Source organism: Pithys albifrons, chromosome 22, assembly GCF_047495875.1.
Source record: "Pithys albifrons albifrons isolate INPA30051 chromosome 22, PitAlb_v1, whole genome shotgun sequence".
Classification (NCBI taxonomy): domain Eukaryota; kingdom Metazoa; phylum Chordata; class Aves; order Passeriformes; family Thamnophilidae; genus Pithys; species Pithys albifrons.
The window spans coordinates 6,465,541-6,479,576 of NC_092479.1; the positions used below are offsets into that span (position 1 = coordinate 6,465,541).

The window sequence follows — 14,036 nt, forward strand, 5'->3', positions numbered from 1 at the left end:
GCTTGGAATAACAAAGTCACCTCTAAACAAGACCAGGGGGCTGGGGATTGCACTGATATCAAGAACATGTTCCCTTCTGTGCTGGAAAAACTTTTCTGAGGGTGAAAACACAAATGTTTGACTTAAAGTGTGGTGCAAATCCTTTCAGGGTGATCACCATCCCACATGGACACAGGTCCAAGGACTCTCTGCTCCTTAATTTATGACTGACTTGGGATTTTGTGACAAGCTGGAAATCTCTTTTTTTAATGCCTAAACAAACTTGTAAGTCCAGTCATACTTTGAAGTTGAAGTGTGGGTGGAATTTATGACTAGGTCTGAATGCAAGAGGCCTGAACCCAGTTTTTCATGATGTTACAAGTTTGTTTTGCAGTGTTGCTGTGCCAGGACAATGTTGGAGGGTTCTCTCTGTGCTTCCCTCTCCTCGTGGGAGACTAAACTTCCAAGGGGCAGGCAAGGACAGCCTTATCTTGGGATCTGGAATCCAGAGTGCTTTGTCCATGGAGTGTCCAGGCCATGTGAACAGCCAGAACATGGAGTGGGTTTGTGTTTTATCCCTCCTGGGTTGCCTTTGGGGCTCCCTGGAGATCTGGGAATTGTGTGCAGGATGCAGTTCACTTCCTAAGCCTGTACAAAGAACTGACCTGGGAAGGCTTCCTGTGGCTTCCCACAAATCAAAAAGGTCTTTTTTTTTTTTTTCTGTAATTGACATTTTGCATGTGCTTTGAAGGTATCAGAGATGTTTGAGTCCACCTTGGTGCCTGTTTTATCCAGGTCTGGAGGCAACAGGCACTATCACATCCACCCCAGCTCCATCTGACTTGAAGGCTGGAAGCTGAAATTCTGGAAGTTGGACTAGTATAGACCAAAAGACCTTGTTAAACTAAACTAAATAACTTTCACCACATCAGTGCCTAGAATGATGCCATTAAATTAAAATATGTCTAGACAAATAACCTGGGGGGAGAGAGGGATATTATCTGTAAGAAGTGTTTGAGGTTTCTGCTTAGGGACCACACTAAACAAATTCATGAACAGCTTCTTTTCTCTCCCGAGTATCTGGAATCTTGGAGCACTGTAGCCACTGGTGGATAATATGGTTGTTTCTGGTGGAACTGGATTGGCCTTCATCCCTTTGTTAGCAATTATTTAGGCTGTCTGTAAATCACATTTCTCTGAGGTATTGATGAACACTTGTGGCTGGGGTTTGACCCAGCTTTATTATTACCATGAGGTTGCTTTTAAAAGAGCACAAAAGGAGTAAGAACTGATTCTTATCTTGCCCACTCTCCCCTGTGTTTGGCATTTGTTGGTTTGTGTTGTTTGGCAGCTGGTGCTGGGTTTGCCAGGGCTGGGTGGCACCTTTGTTGGACAGTTGTAAGGGGAGGTCTGGGGTTGGTGCCATACCCAGGGCTGGATTAAAGTGGTAGAAATAAACCCTTTTGTGGCACATCAGGAAAAATGCTCCACTTCCCAAGGCCGTATGCTGGACTTGATTCTTTCTTGCTTTCTTTGTGAAGGACTGAAAAGTCATTTTGACTGTAAAGTGAAGAGTGAGGACACACTTTCAGTCACCTCCTTCTCCCTCTGCTGCCTTTCAGTGGGTGATTTCCAACCCTCCAGGAAGGTGCTTCATTCCATGCTGAGAGCAGGAACTTGGAATAGGTGTGATTAGGGCCACATCATCCTTTGACTCTTTCCTGGAGTTTCTTGCTCTGGAACTGATTCCTGAAGGACAACTCAGCCATCTCTTTTAGATGGACACTGCACCTTTCCTTCACAATCTCCAGGTAAAGTCTTTCCTTCTCCCTGTTCTGTCAGCAGGATGGACACCTACCTGTCTGCTTAGCAGGGCATATGCTGAGTGTGGGCATGGAAATGTTGGTAAATTAATACACACAGTTACTCATTCTCTAAAATGAGGACCTGACTGTCTGCCTTAAAGACTTTTGTTATCCCATGCATGAATATTCAGAGAGTTTTAGATGAGACTTAGGTTTTTAGATGGAAACACAGTGATCTTTAAAATTATGTTTGGGTGAAGAAATGATGAAGAAAGGCTGATGTTTTGACACTGTTCATGTCTCCTGCTGTCACTCAGAACCCCCTTCCTGCCTCACTGAGGGGGTTCCCTGCAGGCACGTGGGATGAGGAGCTGTCTTTGTGCCCTTTGGGATGTCTTAATGTGAATCCTGTTGGTGTGGGAAGCCCTTGAAATAATTTGTGGCAGAAGGGCTGGAGTGTGGTTTGGAGGAAGAGCCTCCTGTAATCCATGGACTGTAATGAACCCCAGGGAGGGACATTCCTGCTGCTGTCACTGCTGGAGCCTGCTGGGTTAAAACTGCCTGGGGTTTAGTCCCTTGAGCTGCTTCTTGGCCCATTATGGTATGAGCAGATGAAGTCCAGGCTCAGGCTGAGACACCCACACTCAGCTCTGGCTGGAGGTCCAAGAGCGGTGGCTGCACGTTGCTGGATTCAGGTTTTGTTATCCCAAAACATCCTTAGGGATGTTGTGACATCTGGGGCATTCATGGAGCTCTCAGTGCTTCCCAAATACATTTGAAAGGACTGAAAGCAGGGTTGAAATGATGTACTATTACTGTCTGTGCTGAGGGAGTCCAAAATAAGTGTTCCCTTGCCCAAAATCAGAGGGTTTCCTGGTAGTGTGTGGCAGGTGGAATGGCAAACACACTCACCAGTTGTGCAGCCTGTCTCTCCTCTCCTCTCCTCTCCTCTCCTCTCCTCTCCTCTCCTCTCCTCTCCTCTCCTCTCCTCTCCTCTCCTCTCCTCTCCTCTCCTCTCCTCTCCTCTCCTCTCCTCTCCTCTCCTCTCCTCTCCTCTCCTCTCCTCTCCTCTCCTCTCCTCTCCTCTCCTCTCCTCTCCTCTCCTCTCCTCTCCTCTCCTCTCCTCTCCTCTCCTCTCCTCTCCTCTCCTCTCCTCTCCTCTCCTCTCCTCTCCTCTCCTCTCCTCTCCTCTCCTCTCCTCTCCTCTCCTCTCCTCTCCTCTCCTCCCCTCCCCTCCCCTCCCCTCCCCTCCCCTCCCCTCCCCTCCCCTCCCCTCCCCTCCCCTCCCCTCCCCAGATCAGTGTTCCCTTGCCCAACATCAGAGGGTTTCCTGGCAGTGTGGCAGGTGGAATGCCCAACACCCTCACCAGCTGTGCAGCCTCTCCTGCTGTGTATCAGTGGGGTGGGAGCTGGTGGGGAGCACCCAAAAGCATCCTGAGCCCTTCCTTTCAGTGCCCAGCTCCCAGGGTGGCTTGGAGAAGGGCACTTGGGCACTCAGCATCCCCACGATGATGTTGTGCAGCTCTCAGGTCACAACCTGGCCCATCCTGCAGAGCCTCAGCTGCCCCCCAGGCCCCACATCCCTGCCCTGGCTCCTGAGTGACATCCCTGAGTGCTGCTCTGAGTGTCCTGCTCAGGATTTGGGGACATAATTGCCCCCCTGGGGAAAGCCAGAGCCATGTTTGAAAGGGCATTGCTCACTGCTGAGGAGTCTCCCTTTTACTCTGCTTTTTTTCCCAGGTTGTTTTCAAGAACTGTTTAATTTCATAGAGGCTCGTTAATATTTATTGTTTTGTAGCTCAGACACTGGGCTGGGACTTGGAAGGCTGAATTCAGGTTCTAATGATGCTGACCTGTCCCTTCATGCTGTGGCTTCCTTGGCTTTTGTGGCAGGGCTGTGTCTGTCCCTCGGGACAGCTGCAGGAATGGATCCATCAGCACCTGGGAGATTGAAATATGGGCACATAAATAATTTACTAAATAACACAGCAGGGGGAAAAGGGAACTAATAGCAAAGACAGAAGGCTGTGAGTGTGGCTAAAATGCTTGTTTTGGTCAGTTCTGTTGAAAACTCTTTCTGAGGGGGTAGGTGGTGTGGATGAAAAGAAATTTTAAAGTCTTAGGACTGCAAAAATCAACCTTTTCTTCGCTTCTCTGTGCACATAATTAAGGGTAACCTTTTTTCTAGGTTAGCTGGGCATGGAGTGGAGGATAACACTGTGCACAGTTGTGTCTGCCAGCACTAAAATCAAACTAATTTCTAGAGCCAGCAATTTTAATGCCATAAATGCCTGTGTTTTAGTGGGATTTTCACACCTCGAGCATCGAGAGATTGTTAATTAAGAGGCAGGGAAGCAAATCACATCCTCTGTATGCCCTTGCTCTTTAACAGTCAGGCATAAATATTTGAAAATGCTTCACTGGAAGGCATTCCTCACAGGTGCTGCAAAGGGCAGTGTGTTTGGAGACCCTTCTGAGGTGATGGGCAGGATTTCTGGAGCTGAAATGGGAGGATGAGGCAGCTCTGGGCTGGGAGCCCAAGGCCAGCTGGTTCCAAACACGTGGAGCCTTTTCCTGTGAGTCACTGTCAGAGGGTGGCACTGGGGCAGCACTGAGAGGCCTTTGGAAGTCCTGGAGTGGGATGCAGATGGCAGAAGGGGGTGGCTGTGGCTCAGAGTTCCCTCCCTCCCGTTCCCCTGGCATTCCCATCGGATTCCTGTGCCCAGAGCACAATCTGGACCTCTCTGACCAAGTAAGGAGACTTTCTGCTGCTCAGATGTCTGCCTGCCTTAAAGACTCACAAAGGAACTTGGAAACGTGGAGGGTCCATCATTTTCTTTGCAGTGTGACCTCCTCGAGGTCATGCAGAGCCTGAACAAATTGAGTTGTCCTTGAGTTCAACTTCCACTGCCATAAAAAGGGAAGCTTTTTGTTTGGAATAAGGGCAGGTTTGGGCTGATTCTCTCTGAGGGAACACAGCAGTTCTTACCTCATCATGTGCTTAAGGCTTAGGTCAGTAGCTGGTCCAGGACCAAGGGGGCAAAACTTTTCCAGTGTCCTGTAGTTCTCCTGAAAAATGAGGAATTATCCCTGGCATGGCAAAGTGCTGGATGTGCCTGCAGGAGTAAAGGGGGAGTGGAAAAGCCCAGGGAAGAGGCAGTTCTGTGGTCCAAAGTGTTGAGTGTGGTGCTGAAGATCAGATGTGGCTGAGATAAGTTGTATAAATACATGAATAAATACATGTATAAATAGAGGAATGCATTAGCTGTTAATTGCAGGCACAATCACCAAGAGTGTGTGTTTAGATTTTTAAAAAGGATAAGAATAGGATGAGACAGAGAATAGCAGGTGATTATATAAATGAAGGAAAACAGAGTGGTTTTTGATGTGTTTGTCACCTGTGTGGGAAGAGGTGACTTCCCCAACACTCATTGCACAGTTTCTTGCTAAAATTTCCTACAGAACCTGTTAAGAAGGAGCTCATGAGCAGTGAAGGTGAATATCTTTGTTTGAAGAGGGTTTTGAAGAGGCTTTTGCTCCACAGTTGTGTCGTTTCTATCTATCTGGGTGTGTCATTTCTGCCATAATTGTGGGTAGCACATCCATATTCCCCTTTGACAGGTTTCTGGGGGAGTTGTGCAGAGATGGGAAGGCACAGCTCTGGCAGGGGAAGTTTGGGAATAACAACCTAAAAAAGGACAGTGCTGGTTCCACTGTGGTTATTTTGAGGAGTGATTGGCATGAGAAGGAAGGAGGGAAATGATGCCACACAGTTCTGCCCTTCCACACTGCTCTGCATCCTGGTGTTGGTCTGCTCAGCAAAGGGGTTGCTCTTTCCCTTATTTCCAGATAAAATACTGTATCCTATCCCAGCCCTGTGAATTCAGCAGGAGGCCTTATTTTCATTCATTTCTCTGTGCTGGGAAGGGGGTTAAAGGCTCTCTCTGTGTTGTGGCCTCAGCTACAAAAAGGTTTTATTTTTACATTCAAGGTTCAAACTGAATCAGCTTCAGCAAGACTGTTTTAAAGCTGCAGCTTTGGATTCCAGTTGATGATTGCAATTAGGATTCCTTATGGTTTTACTGATTTAAACAGATTTTTGGCAAACTGCTCCTTCATCAGTAGAAGTTGCTCAGAGTGGTTTTGGAACGTCCCTGCTTGGAGAGCCTCAAAACTTGACTGGACATGGCCCTGAGCAACCTAAACCTGCTCTGAGCAGGAGCTTGGATTGGGTGATCCCTGGATTTCTCTTCCAAACAACTTGATTCTGTGAGTCAGAACTAACACCTGGACCATCTCTGACCTGCCTTTGTGGTGACATCGGAGATACACATAAAACAAAGGGCTGTTCCCTTTGGCTTCTCTCTGAGGACCTCCAGGCAAGTTAATCATGAATGAAGCCTCTTCCCCTTCTCCCATCAGTAAAGGACAATAATGAGGAGTTAAGAAAAGACATGATTATGATCCCAGTGATCAGATGGGATTAATCTGGTGCTGCAGGAAATTGGGATGCTCCCTTTGTGTCCTGGCAGTGGTTCATTGCCCTGGAGTGGATGTGCAGGGCCCTGCTGCTGGTTCAGCCCTGCCACTGGAGAGGAAAATGTTCCTTTGCAGCTCATTTTCCAAGGAAAGCCACTCGGCTCCCTGTGGAGATTCAGCCTCTCTCCCAGGCACGCGTGATGCAATCACAATGCAAGTGTGTGCAACACTATCAAACCCAGGTTTAACAGCCAATTACCCAAATGCTGATGAATCAGAGTCATTAGGGGTTTGTGGGGCTCTCTGGATGTCCCAGGTAATGTGGGATCAGGGGATGTTCCCAGGCAGCAAAGTGGCAGAAGGATGGGGGTGGGTGAGCCTAAACAAGCCTTGTTTTGCCAGCTGAGATCCTTTGGGGAGGAAAACAAGAAGTCGGGATGCTGGGAGGGTAACCAGGAGTGTAACCTGTCCCAGAAACAGGTGAGAGGGTGAAGGGGATTGGGTTTGGTAAAGGCACAAACACCTTTTTGTGCAGAGCAGGGTGGTGGGAAAGCCAGAGGATCCAGACACAATTCCAGGAAGGGAGAGGAAGGAGGGGCTGTTACCAGCAGTGATTGTTTCACTTAGTAATTAGTTCTCAAATCTCCTCTAAGTCAAATAAAGCAGAGGATGTGAGTTGCTGGAACTGCTCCCTCCTCCCCTTCCCCACACATCCTTTGCTGCAGATCCCCTCAGGTGGGAGCTGGGGGCTTGCTGGCCATGGCCAGCAGGGTTTATTGGACATTCTGGGGTCCTTTCCATGGCTGTGACCTTGGCTGAGCTGTTTCCCCAGGATCTTCTTCCATCTTTTACCTGGTAGATGCATTTCAAGGATGAATTAAAGGATCTCCTACCTTGTGCATTGAGGTTTTTCCTGGAGTAGAGAGAAAGGAAAAGTGCTACAAGTCTGTGAACATTGAAAGAAAGTCTCTAAGTTGTTGGTGTGCTGGCAGAGCCTCCTCCCACTCCCCTTTGCAAGGGAGAACCATGTCCAGGTGGAACAAAGGGTGGGGCAGAGCCAGGTGAGCTGGAAGTGGCTGTTGGCTTCTGTCCCCTCTGGTTTTCACTCAATGGCACCTTTGTGAGTGGCTTTGTGGACAGGTGATTATTTGCTCTCTTCTCTCTGCCCCAGAGTGGCTCCTGACCTCGGTCCAGAGGGGTTGTGTGTGCTGGAATGGGCACTGTGTGTGCTCCCACCCTGCCAGCAATTGCAGAGGCACCCAGAGCTTGCCAAGAGGCAGGAGGTGACCTCAGAAACAAACATCCCTGTTTCTGAAGGGAAGCTTCACCTGTGGGATGTGTTTCTTGGTGTCACGTGGTCTCTGGTCTCATTATCAGACTGTTAACAATTATTTTGAGAGCACTGGTGATGTGTCTCCACAGTGGAGCCCATCCAGTGCCAAAAGTCTCCTTCACCTCCTGGGAGGTCTCTGGCAGAGCAAAGGCATCACCTTTTCCTCGCCACGTTGCCTTGGGTTGGGTGTGGGTTGGGAACCTGTTATTTAGGGCTTTATCCACACTGATATTGAGGATTTTAGTTCCTCATGGCCCATGTGTTCCAAAACCAGCCAACCTGTGTCTCCCTCTGCCCTGGCTCCCAAATTTTTATGGACAAACAGCATCTTCTTGAATCCAAAGTTGTCCTCACACTGAAGCATTTGCTGCAACCATCCCTTTTCCTTTCTTGCCTCCTCTCCTTGCTGAGGATTGAAAGGAGCTGCCTCTTCACTACAAATAATGATTTGTAAAGCAGTGATATTTGCAATTAGTGGCTGCTGCTGTCTTTGATGTTCTTGGCACTGTTGATTGCTACCCAAAGCAAGCTGGGAATTACACTCTGTCATTCTCTTGCCTCATAGCTCAGGGCTATATTTAGTTCAAGTTGCAACAGATCTGGAAGTTGTTCCCTTCAGCTGGGGCTGGAGCTGCCACAGAGGTGGGTGAGTCCTGGAGCTCCTGTTCCTTCTCCAGGGCTGCTCTTTGTGGCACTTCCAGAGAGTGCCCCAAGCCTTGTCTGTGCCCACATTTCCCACTCAGTGTGGTGGTGATGCCTCAGTCCTGGAGCTTGGGGTGGAGTTTCTCCATGTGATCCCTGGGGTGCCACAAGTGTCACTTCCTTGGTGGGGTGGGGAAGATTTGCCATTTAAAAGGTGCAGCTGTCAAGACAAACTCACTTTCTTTGCTGCTGGAGCAGTTTGGGCTTTGCTGAGTGAGTGTTCCCTGCAGGACCCCATGAAATTCCAAAGGTAATGTCTGAATTTGAGGCTGGGGCTGGAGATCCAGGCAAGGATGGGAATCCTCTCCAGGGTTTGCAGCTCCACAGTTACAGGTCTGGGATGTCAGAGGGTTTTAAAGCCCCTGAGTATCTGTTGCTTTTTCAGTGGAGTTTACTCTTAATTGTCTCCTCAGAGTCCAAGTAGAAATGACTAAAACCAATACTGGAACCACATGATCTGATTCCTGCTGCCAGAAGGTGAAGGGAGGACAAGATGCTTTAGGAGTTAAATGAATATTTCAGAATGTTTTTCTTTCCAATAATAGGAAAATAGTATTGCCTAATATTGCACTGCCAGCCATTAACAATGCAAATAAATGTGGAGAAAAAAGATGCTGTTTATTCCTCCTTAAAATGTGTGCAAATGCAGGTGGTGGTGGTGGAGTTATTTATTTGTGATTTTCCAAAGGGAAGATGGAAAGACACATTTTCTCTCCTCTCCTTTCCTTCCTAAGGAGTTTCCCCCCCAAACATGACACTGTTTCGTGCACACTCCGTTGCTTTGTGGTTGTTGTGGTTTTTCTTTACACAGCAACAAGCAAGACACAAACATAAATAAAGGAGAATGTGGTTGTGGAGCCCCACATTTTTAGGGAGTATGACTGGACTTCAGGTTGGCCCCTTTTTATGGTCAAAGCAAGTTGTCTGTGCTGTCCTGTGCAGGGATTTGAGGCCAGAAATGTGTTTGTGCAGTGAATCTGCTGTGATTTCTGACTCAGGGGGATTTGAGGCACCATCAGACCTTTCAGGACTGTGGGGAGGTGGCAGAATCCAAAGTGGGACAATGCTTGAAATTATTTTTGTGACAACCAATTTAGGATGGACAGGTCCTATTTTACTCTTTATTTTTATTTGCTTCCTGTGTTCTTATAGTCACATATTCTTCAAAAATAAACCACTTCCTGATACCAACATTTTAATAAAAATTTGTATTTTTCCAGCACCATTGGAGAAAACCACGTCCCTTCTGATCTAATTTCAAACTGCTGATTTTCTTCCTGTTCTCTTTTTTTCTTTTTTCCAGGGTGGTGAAGGAGGAGATCTCAGATGACAATGCAAAGCTCCCTTGCTTCAATGGCAGAGTGGTGTCCTGGGTATGTTGGCTTATGTGGCTGTAAATCTGTTGTTTGATTAACTCCATAGTTAGGACCTGGATCCTGAGTTTTAGGAGCATCTTGAACCTCAAATTACATGCCCTGCTCTGGAAATGGGTGGGTGTTCCAAGGCACAGCTCTGCTGATCCAAAGCTGGGCAGTGCCCAGGGAAAGAAATGGGCATTTCAGGGATCTGCTCCACTTGCCCCCATGAAAAAGGGATGATCCCCACGTGCTGTGCTCCATGGAGGAGTAAATTGGTTGTCAGAAGGATAAAATCACTGGCATTAGAGAACCAAATTAATGTTTAAACCAACAATCAAACAGTTGTGGTCTTTGAGACCTGAGGGGTCATCTGGAGACAGCACCAAGTTCTTTCTTAATGAGGTGGTTGGCTCGTGTCCATCCTGGTGTGGGAACTGAGCTCAGGGAGGTGGGTACTCCTCCAGACTGTGGCTGAACATCCATCCTGGTGGCCCCTGGTGTGGGATGTCCCTCTGAGGGGCTGGGCTGGGCTCAGGGATGCTCCACCCGTGGCTCTCAGGGGCTCCTGAGCCCGGGGTGCTGGTGGGGTTGGGTTTGTCCCCAGTCCAAGGATCCCTGGGGGCTCTAGCAGGGTGTTCTGGCACTGTGGGAATGCCTGGGACAAAAAGGGCTCTCATGTGTGATTAACAAGCAGCAGAGAGTGGCCCCAAAGCCTTGGCTGGGTGGGCTGGGGGGTGGCCCTGGTGTGGCCACAGCGTGAGAGCAGCGTCTGGTTGGAGAGCAGAGGGGTAGGAATTAATGGCAGCAAATTAACCCTGAGAACCTCTTTCCTCCTTTCTCTGTGTGTGCTCCTTGGTGTCACTCCCTTCCCCGTTTCCTCCCCTTTCCCCCCGTGCTGCTGAGCTGGGAAATGTTAATTCAACAACAGCCTCATGTCCGGATTGTCCTTTGCATCCCTGACCTGGGTCTGCTCTTCCCACTCCAGGCAGGAGTTGGGTGGTGTTTGTTTTCATCTGTGTGGGCCAGTTATCAGCTTTATCTGACACTCCAGTGGTTCATTCTGACTCCCAGACACCATTCAGGCTCTCCTGTGCAGCAGAATCCAACCTTCTTGGAGTTCAACAAAAACTGTTCCACTTAAATAAGGAATTACCAATTGTTTAACCTCTTGACCCTCTCCCAACCAAACCCCCAAGGGCATTTTCTCTGGCTGAGAGGTGAATTCTCTTCCCAGCTCCTTAAATAATATGAAACATGAAAATGTGTGGCTTTTTTTTTCAGGCTGAACAGCAGGAGAATGTGAAGAACAGTCAGATCAGAACAAGGCTGTACATATGTACACACACAAGCCAAACATTATGTTTTAATTCTGGGGCTGTTACTGTTTTCATTTCAGGGAAACGTTCCAATCTCTGAAATGCATTTTAAGGGTAACATTCCAGTCTCTGAAATGCATTTTAAGGGAAACATTCCAATCTTTGAAATGCATTTTAAGGGAAACATTCCAATCTCTGAAATTGAATTAATCCTTAATTTTAAGGATTAATTCAGTTTATTACTATTCCTGGTCCAGTGCAGGTTGTTGACCAGCCCAGGAACTGAATTCTCCTGGATCAGTAGCCAGGTCTGTAACAGAGAGTGGTGCTACTGCAAAGCTCTAGAAGCAAAATTAAATGTGTGGCTTAAATGAATTATTTCAGAGCATTAGCCCTGTGGAGCCTTTTGTGTGTGCTGGGTTTGCAGACACTGCTCTCAGCAGAGATGACATAATGCTTTAGAAACCCATTTCATTCAGCTGAGGCAGAGCACAGATTGGAGCAGGATGGAGAGATCCATCGCTCCAGAATTCGGCTCTTCCCTCCCATCAGCCTGTTCCCAGATTTCTGTGCCTGCTCTGGGTTGGGGTTGGAGCTCTCAGGGATCACCCAGGGCACGTTTTGCAGCTGATGTTGACAGGAGCTTCTGTTCCTGGCTCAGCAATCAGCTGAAACATCTGTGTCTGACCTGCATTATGAATTGCAAATTACTTTTTCCACACTAACACCCATAAAATTGCAGGGCTTATCTGCCTCTATTTGCTGCTAATTACTGGAGGAGTTTTATGTAAATCTGGCTGTAAGTTAATTGTTCACAGTTTCGAATTCTTTAATATCCTATTCACTGGAACTTAACAGATAATTGCATACAAATCTTCCAGGGATAGCAAAGTTGGTCTTAACCTTTTGGAAAAAAATTGTGGTTTGGGCAGGGCTGTTTCCTTCTCTGGTTTTTAACTGAGCCTGAGCTTTCTTTGTCCCCGATGCCATAAAATGTGTCAGCTGGTGGCTCCTGTCCCCAAACCATCTGTGACAATTGTGGTCCTCCCTGGAAGTCCCTGCAGTGTTTCTGGGATATTCCACAGCCACATTTGACACTGGAAAATGAAATGCACAGGGTAGAGCTGGGCTGGCTCTCCCCTCCTCACTCACCCAGGGGCTACTTTGAAGTGTACAAGATGAGTGGCATCGAGAACTTTGAGATTTTCATCTTTTTTAATAACATTTGAATCCTCCTGTTTGTCAGGGTGGGAACTTTGATCTCAGTGTCATGTGCAGGGCTGATTTCCATGGGGGAAGATGTTCAAGGGAGGAGCTGCAACTCTTCAGCTGTCTCTTACTTTTGCTGCCCTGAGAACTCTGTGTACAGCTAAATTAGGATTCAATTACAATCCCTGCTGCTAATTAGCTATTTAAACTTCCTCCCCATCCCTCCTGTGTCCTGCTTGTTTTCCTCCTCTGCATCTTAGATCTTGTTCTTTTGATTTCAGGGTGGGTTGGGGGGTTTTTTTGGTGCATGTGTGTGTGTGGTTTTGTTTCTTTATTTAGTGGCTGGTTTGGGTTGTTTTAAGCACTAAATAATTTGGGTCAGGGGGCTGAATTCCTTTTCAGTGGTTGATCTTCAGGTTTTCAACAATACAGAGACCACCATTAATTGTATGTCATTAATTGTATGTCAGAATTACTTGTTATTGCTGTAACTGCAGCATCTGCCCAAAATACCTGATCCATTCCCTGTTCTGCTCCACACACAAACCACAGAATACAAAAATACATTTCCTCTCTGGGTATCATTTATTTCGAGTTCTTTGGGACTTCTTACCTGAGTGAGGTTATTAAGGCACTTTTGTTTTTTTCACAGGTCCTTACTGGGCAATTTGGAAAAATAGATTGTGTGGGAGAGTTGTGTTACCTTCAGGCGTTTTTTTGCAAGGGCTTGAAATGTTTTTCTGTTCTCTTTGCAGGAACTGGGAATGTGGCAGGGACTGGGAGCATGGCAGGGACTGGGAATGTGGCAGGGACTGGGAATGTGGCAGGGACTGGGAGCGTGGCAGGGACTGGGAGCGTGGCAGGGACTGGGAATGTGACAGGGACTGGGAATGTGACAGGGACTGGGAAGGTGGCAGGGACTGGGAGCGTGGCAGGGACTGGGCATGTGGCAGGGACTGGGAATGTGGCAGGGACTGGGAGTGTGGCAGGGACTGGGCATGTGGCAGGGACTGGGAAGGTGGCAGGGACTGGGAGCGTGGCAGGGACTGGGCATGTGGCAGGGACTGGGAAGGTGGCAGGGACTGGGAGCATGGCAGGGACTGGGAGCATGGCAGGAACTGGGAGTGTGGCAGGGACTGGGAATGTGGCAGGGACTGGGCATGTGGCAGGGACTGGGAATGTGGCAGGGACTGGGAGCATGGCAGGAACTGGGAGCGTGGCAGGAACTGGGAATGTGGCAGGGACTGGGAGCGTGGCAGGGACTGGGAGCGTGGCAGGGACTGGGAATGTGGCAGGGACTGGGAATGTGGCAGGGACTGGGAGTGTGGCAGGAACTGGGAGCATGGCAGGGACTGGGAGCGTGGCAGGGACTGGGAATGTGGCAGGGACTGGGAGCGTGGCAGGGACTGGGCATGTGGCAGGGACTGGGAGTGCGGCAGGGACTGGGAATGTTTCAGGGACTGGGAATGTGGCAGGAACTGGGAAGGTGTCAGGGACTGGGAGTGTGGCAGGGACTGGGAATGTGGCAGGGACTGGGAGCATGGCAGGAACTGGGAATGTGGCAGGGACTGGGGAGTGTGACAGGGACTGGGAAGGTGGCAGGGACTGGGAATGGCAGGGACTGGGAGTGTGGCAGGGACTGGGAGTGTGGCAGGGACTGGGAAGGTGGCAGGGACTGGGAAGGTGGCAGGGACTGGGAATGGCAGGGACTGGGAGCGTGGCAGGGACTGGGAGCATGGCAGGGACTGGGAATGTGGCAGGGACTGGGAATGTGGCAGGAACTGGGAAAGTGGCAGGGACTGGGAAGGTGGCATATGCCAGGGCTCTGCCAGCTGCTGGCTTGGCTCCTATCTGG

General features: G+C 48.7%; 1 protein-coding gene across 2 annotated transcripts in view; it reads left to right on the top strand.

Moving 5' to 3' along the window:
* DVL1 (dishevelled segment polarity protein 1) overlaps positions 1 to 14,036 on the top strand; it is a 74,570-nt gene that overhangs the window by 22,143 nt on the left and 38,391 nt on the right. For both annotated transcript variants that reach the window (XM_071575480.1, XM_071575481.1), the window contains exon 2: positions 9,602 to 9,671. In XM_071575480.1, coding sequence (XP_071431581.1) covers positions 9,602 to 9,671 — 70 coding nt within the window. The remainder of the gene's footprint in view (positions 1 to 9,601; positions 9,672 to 14,036) is intronic.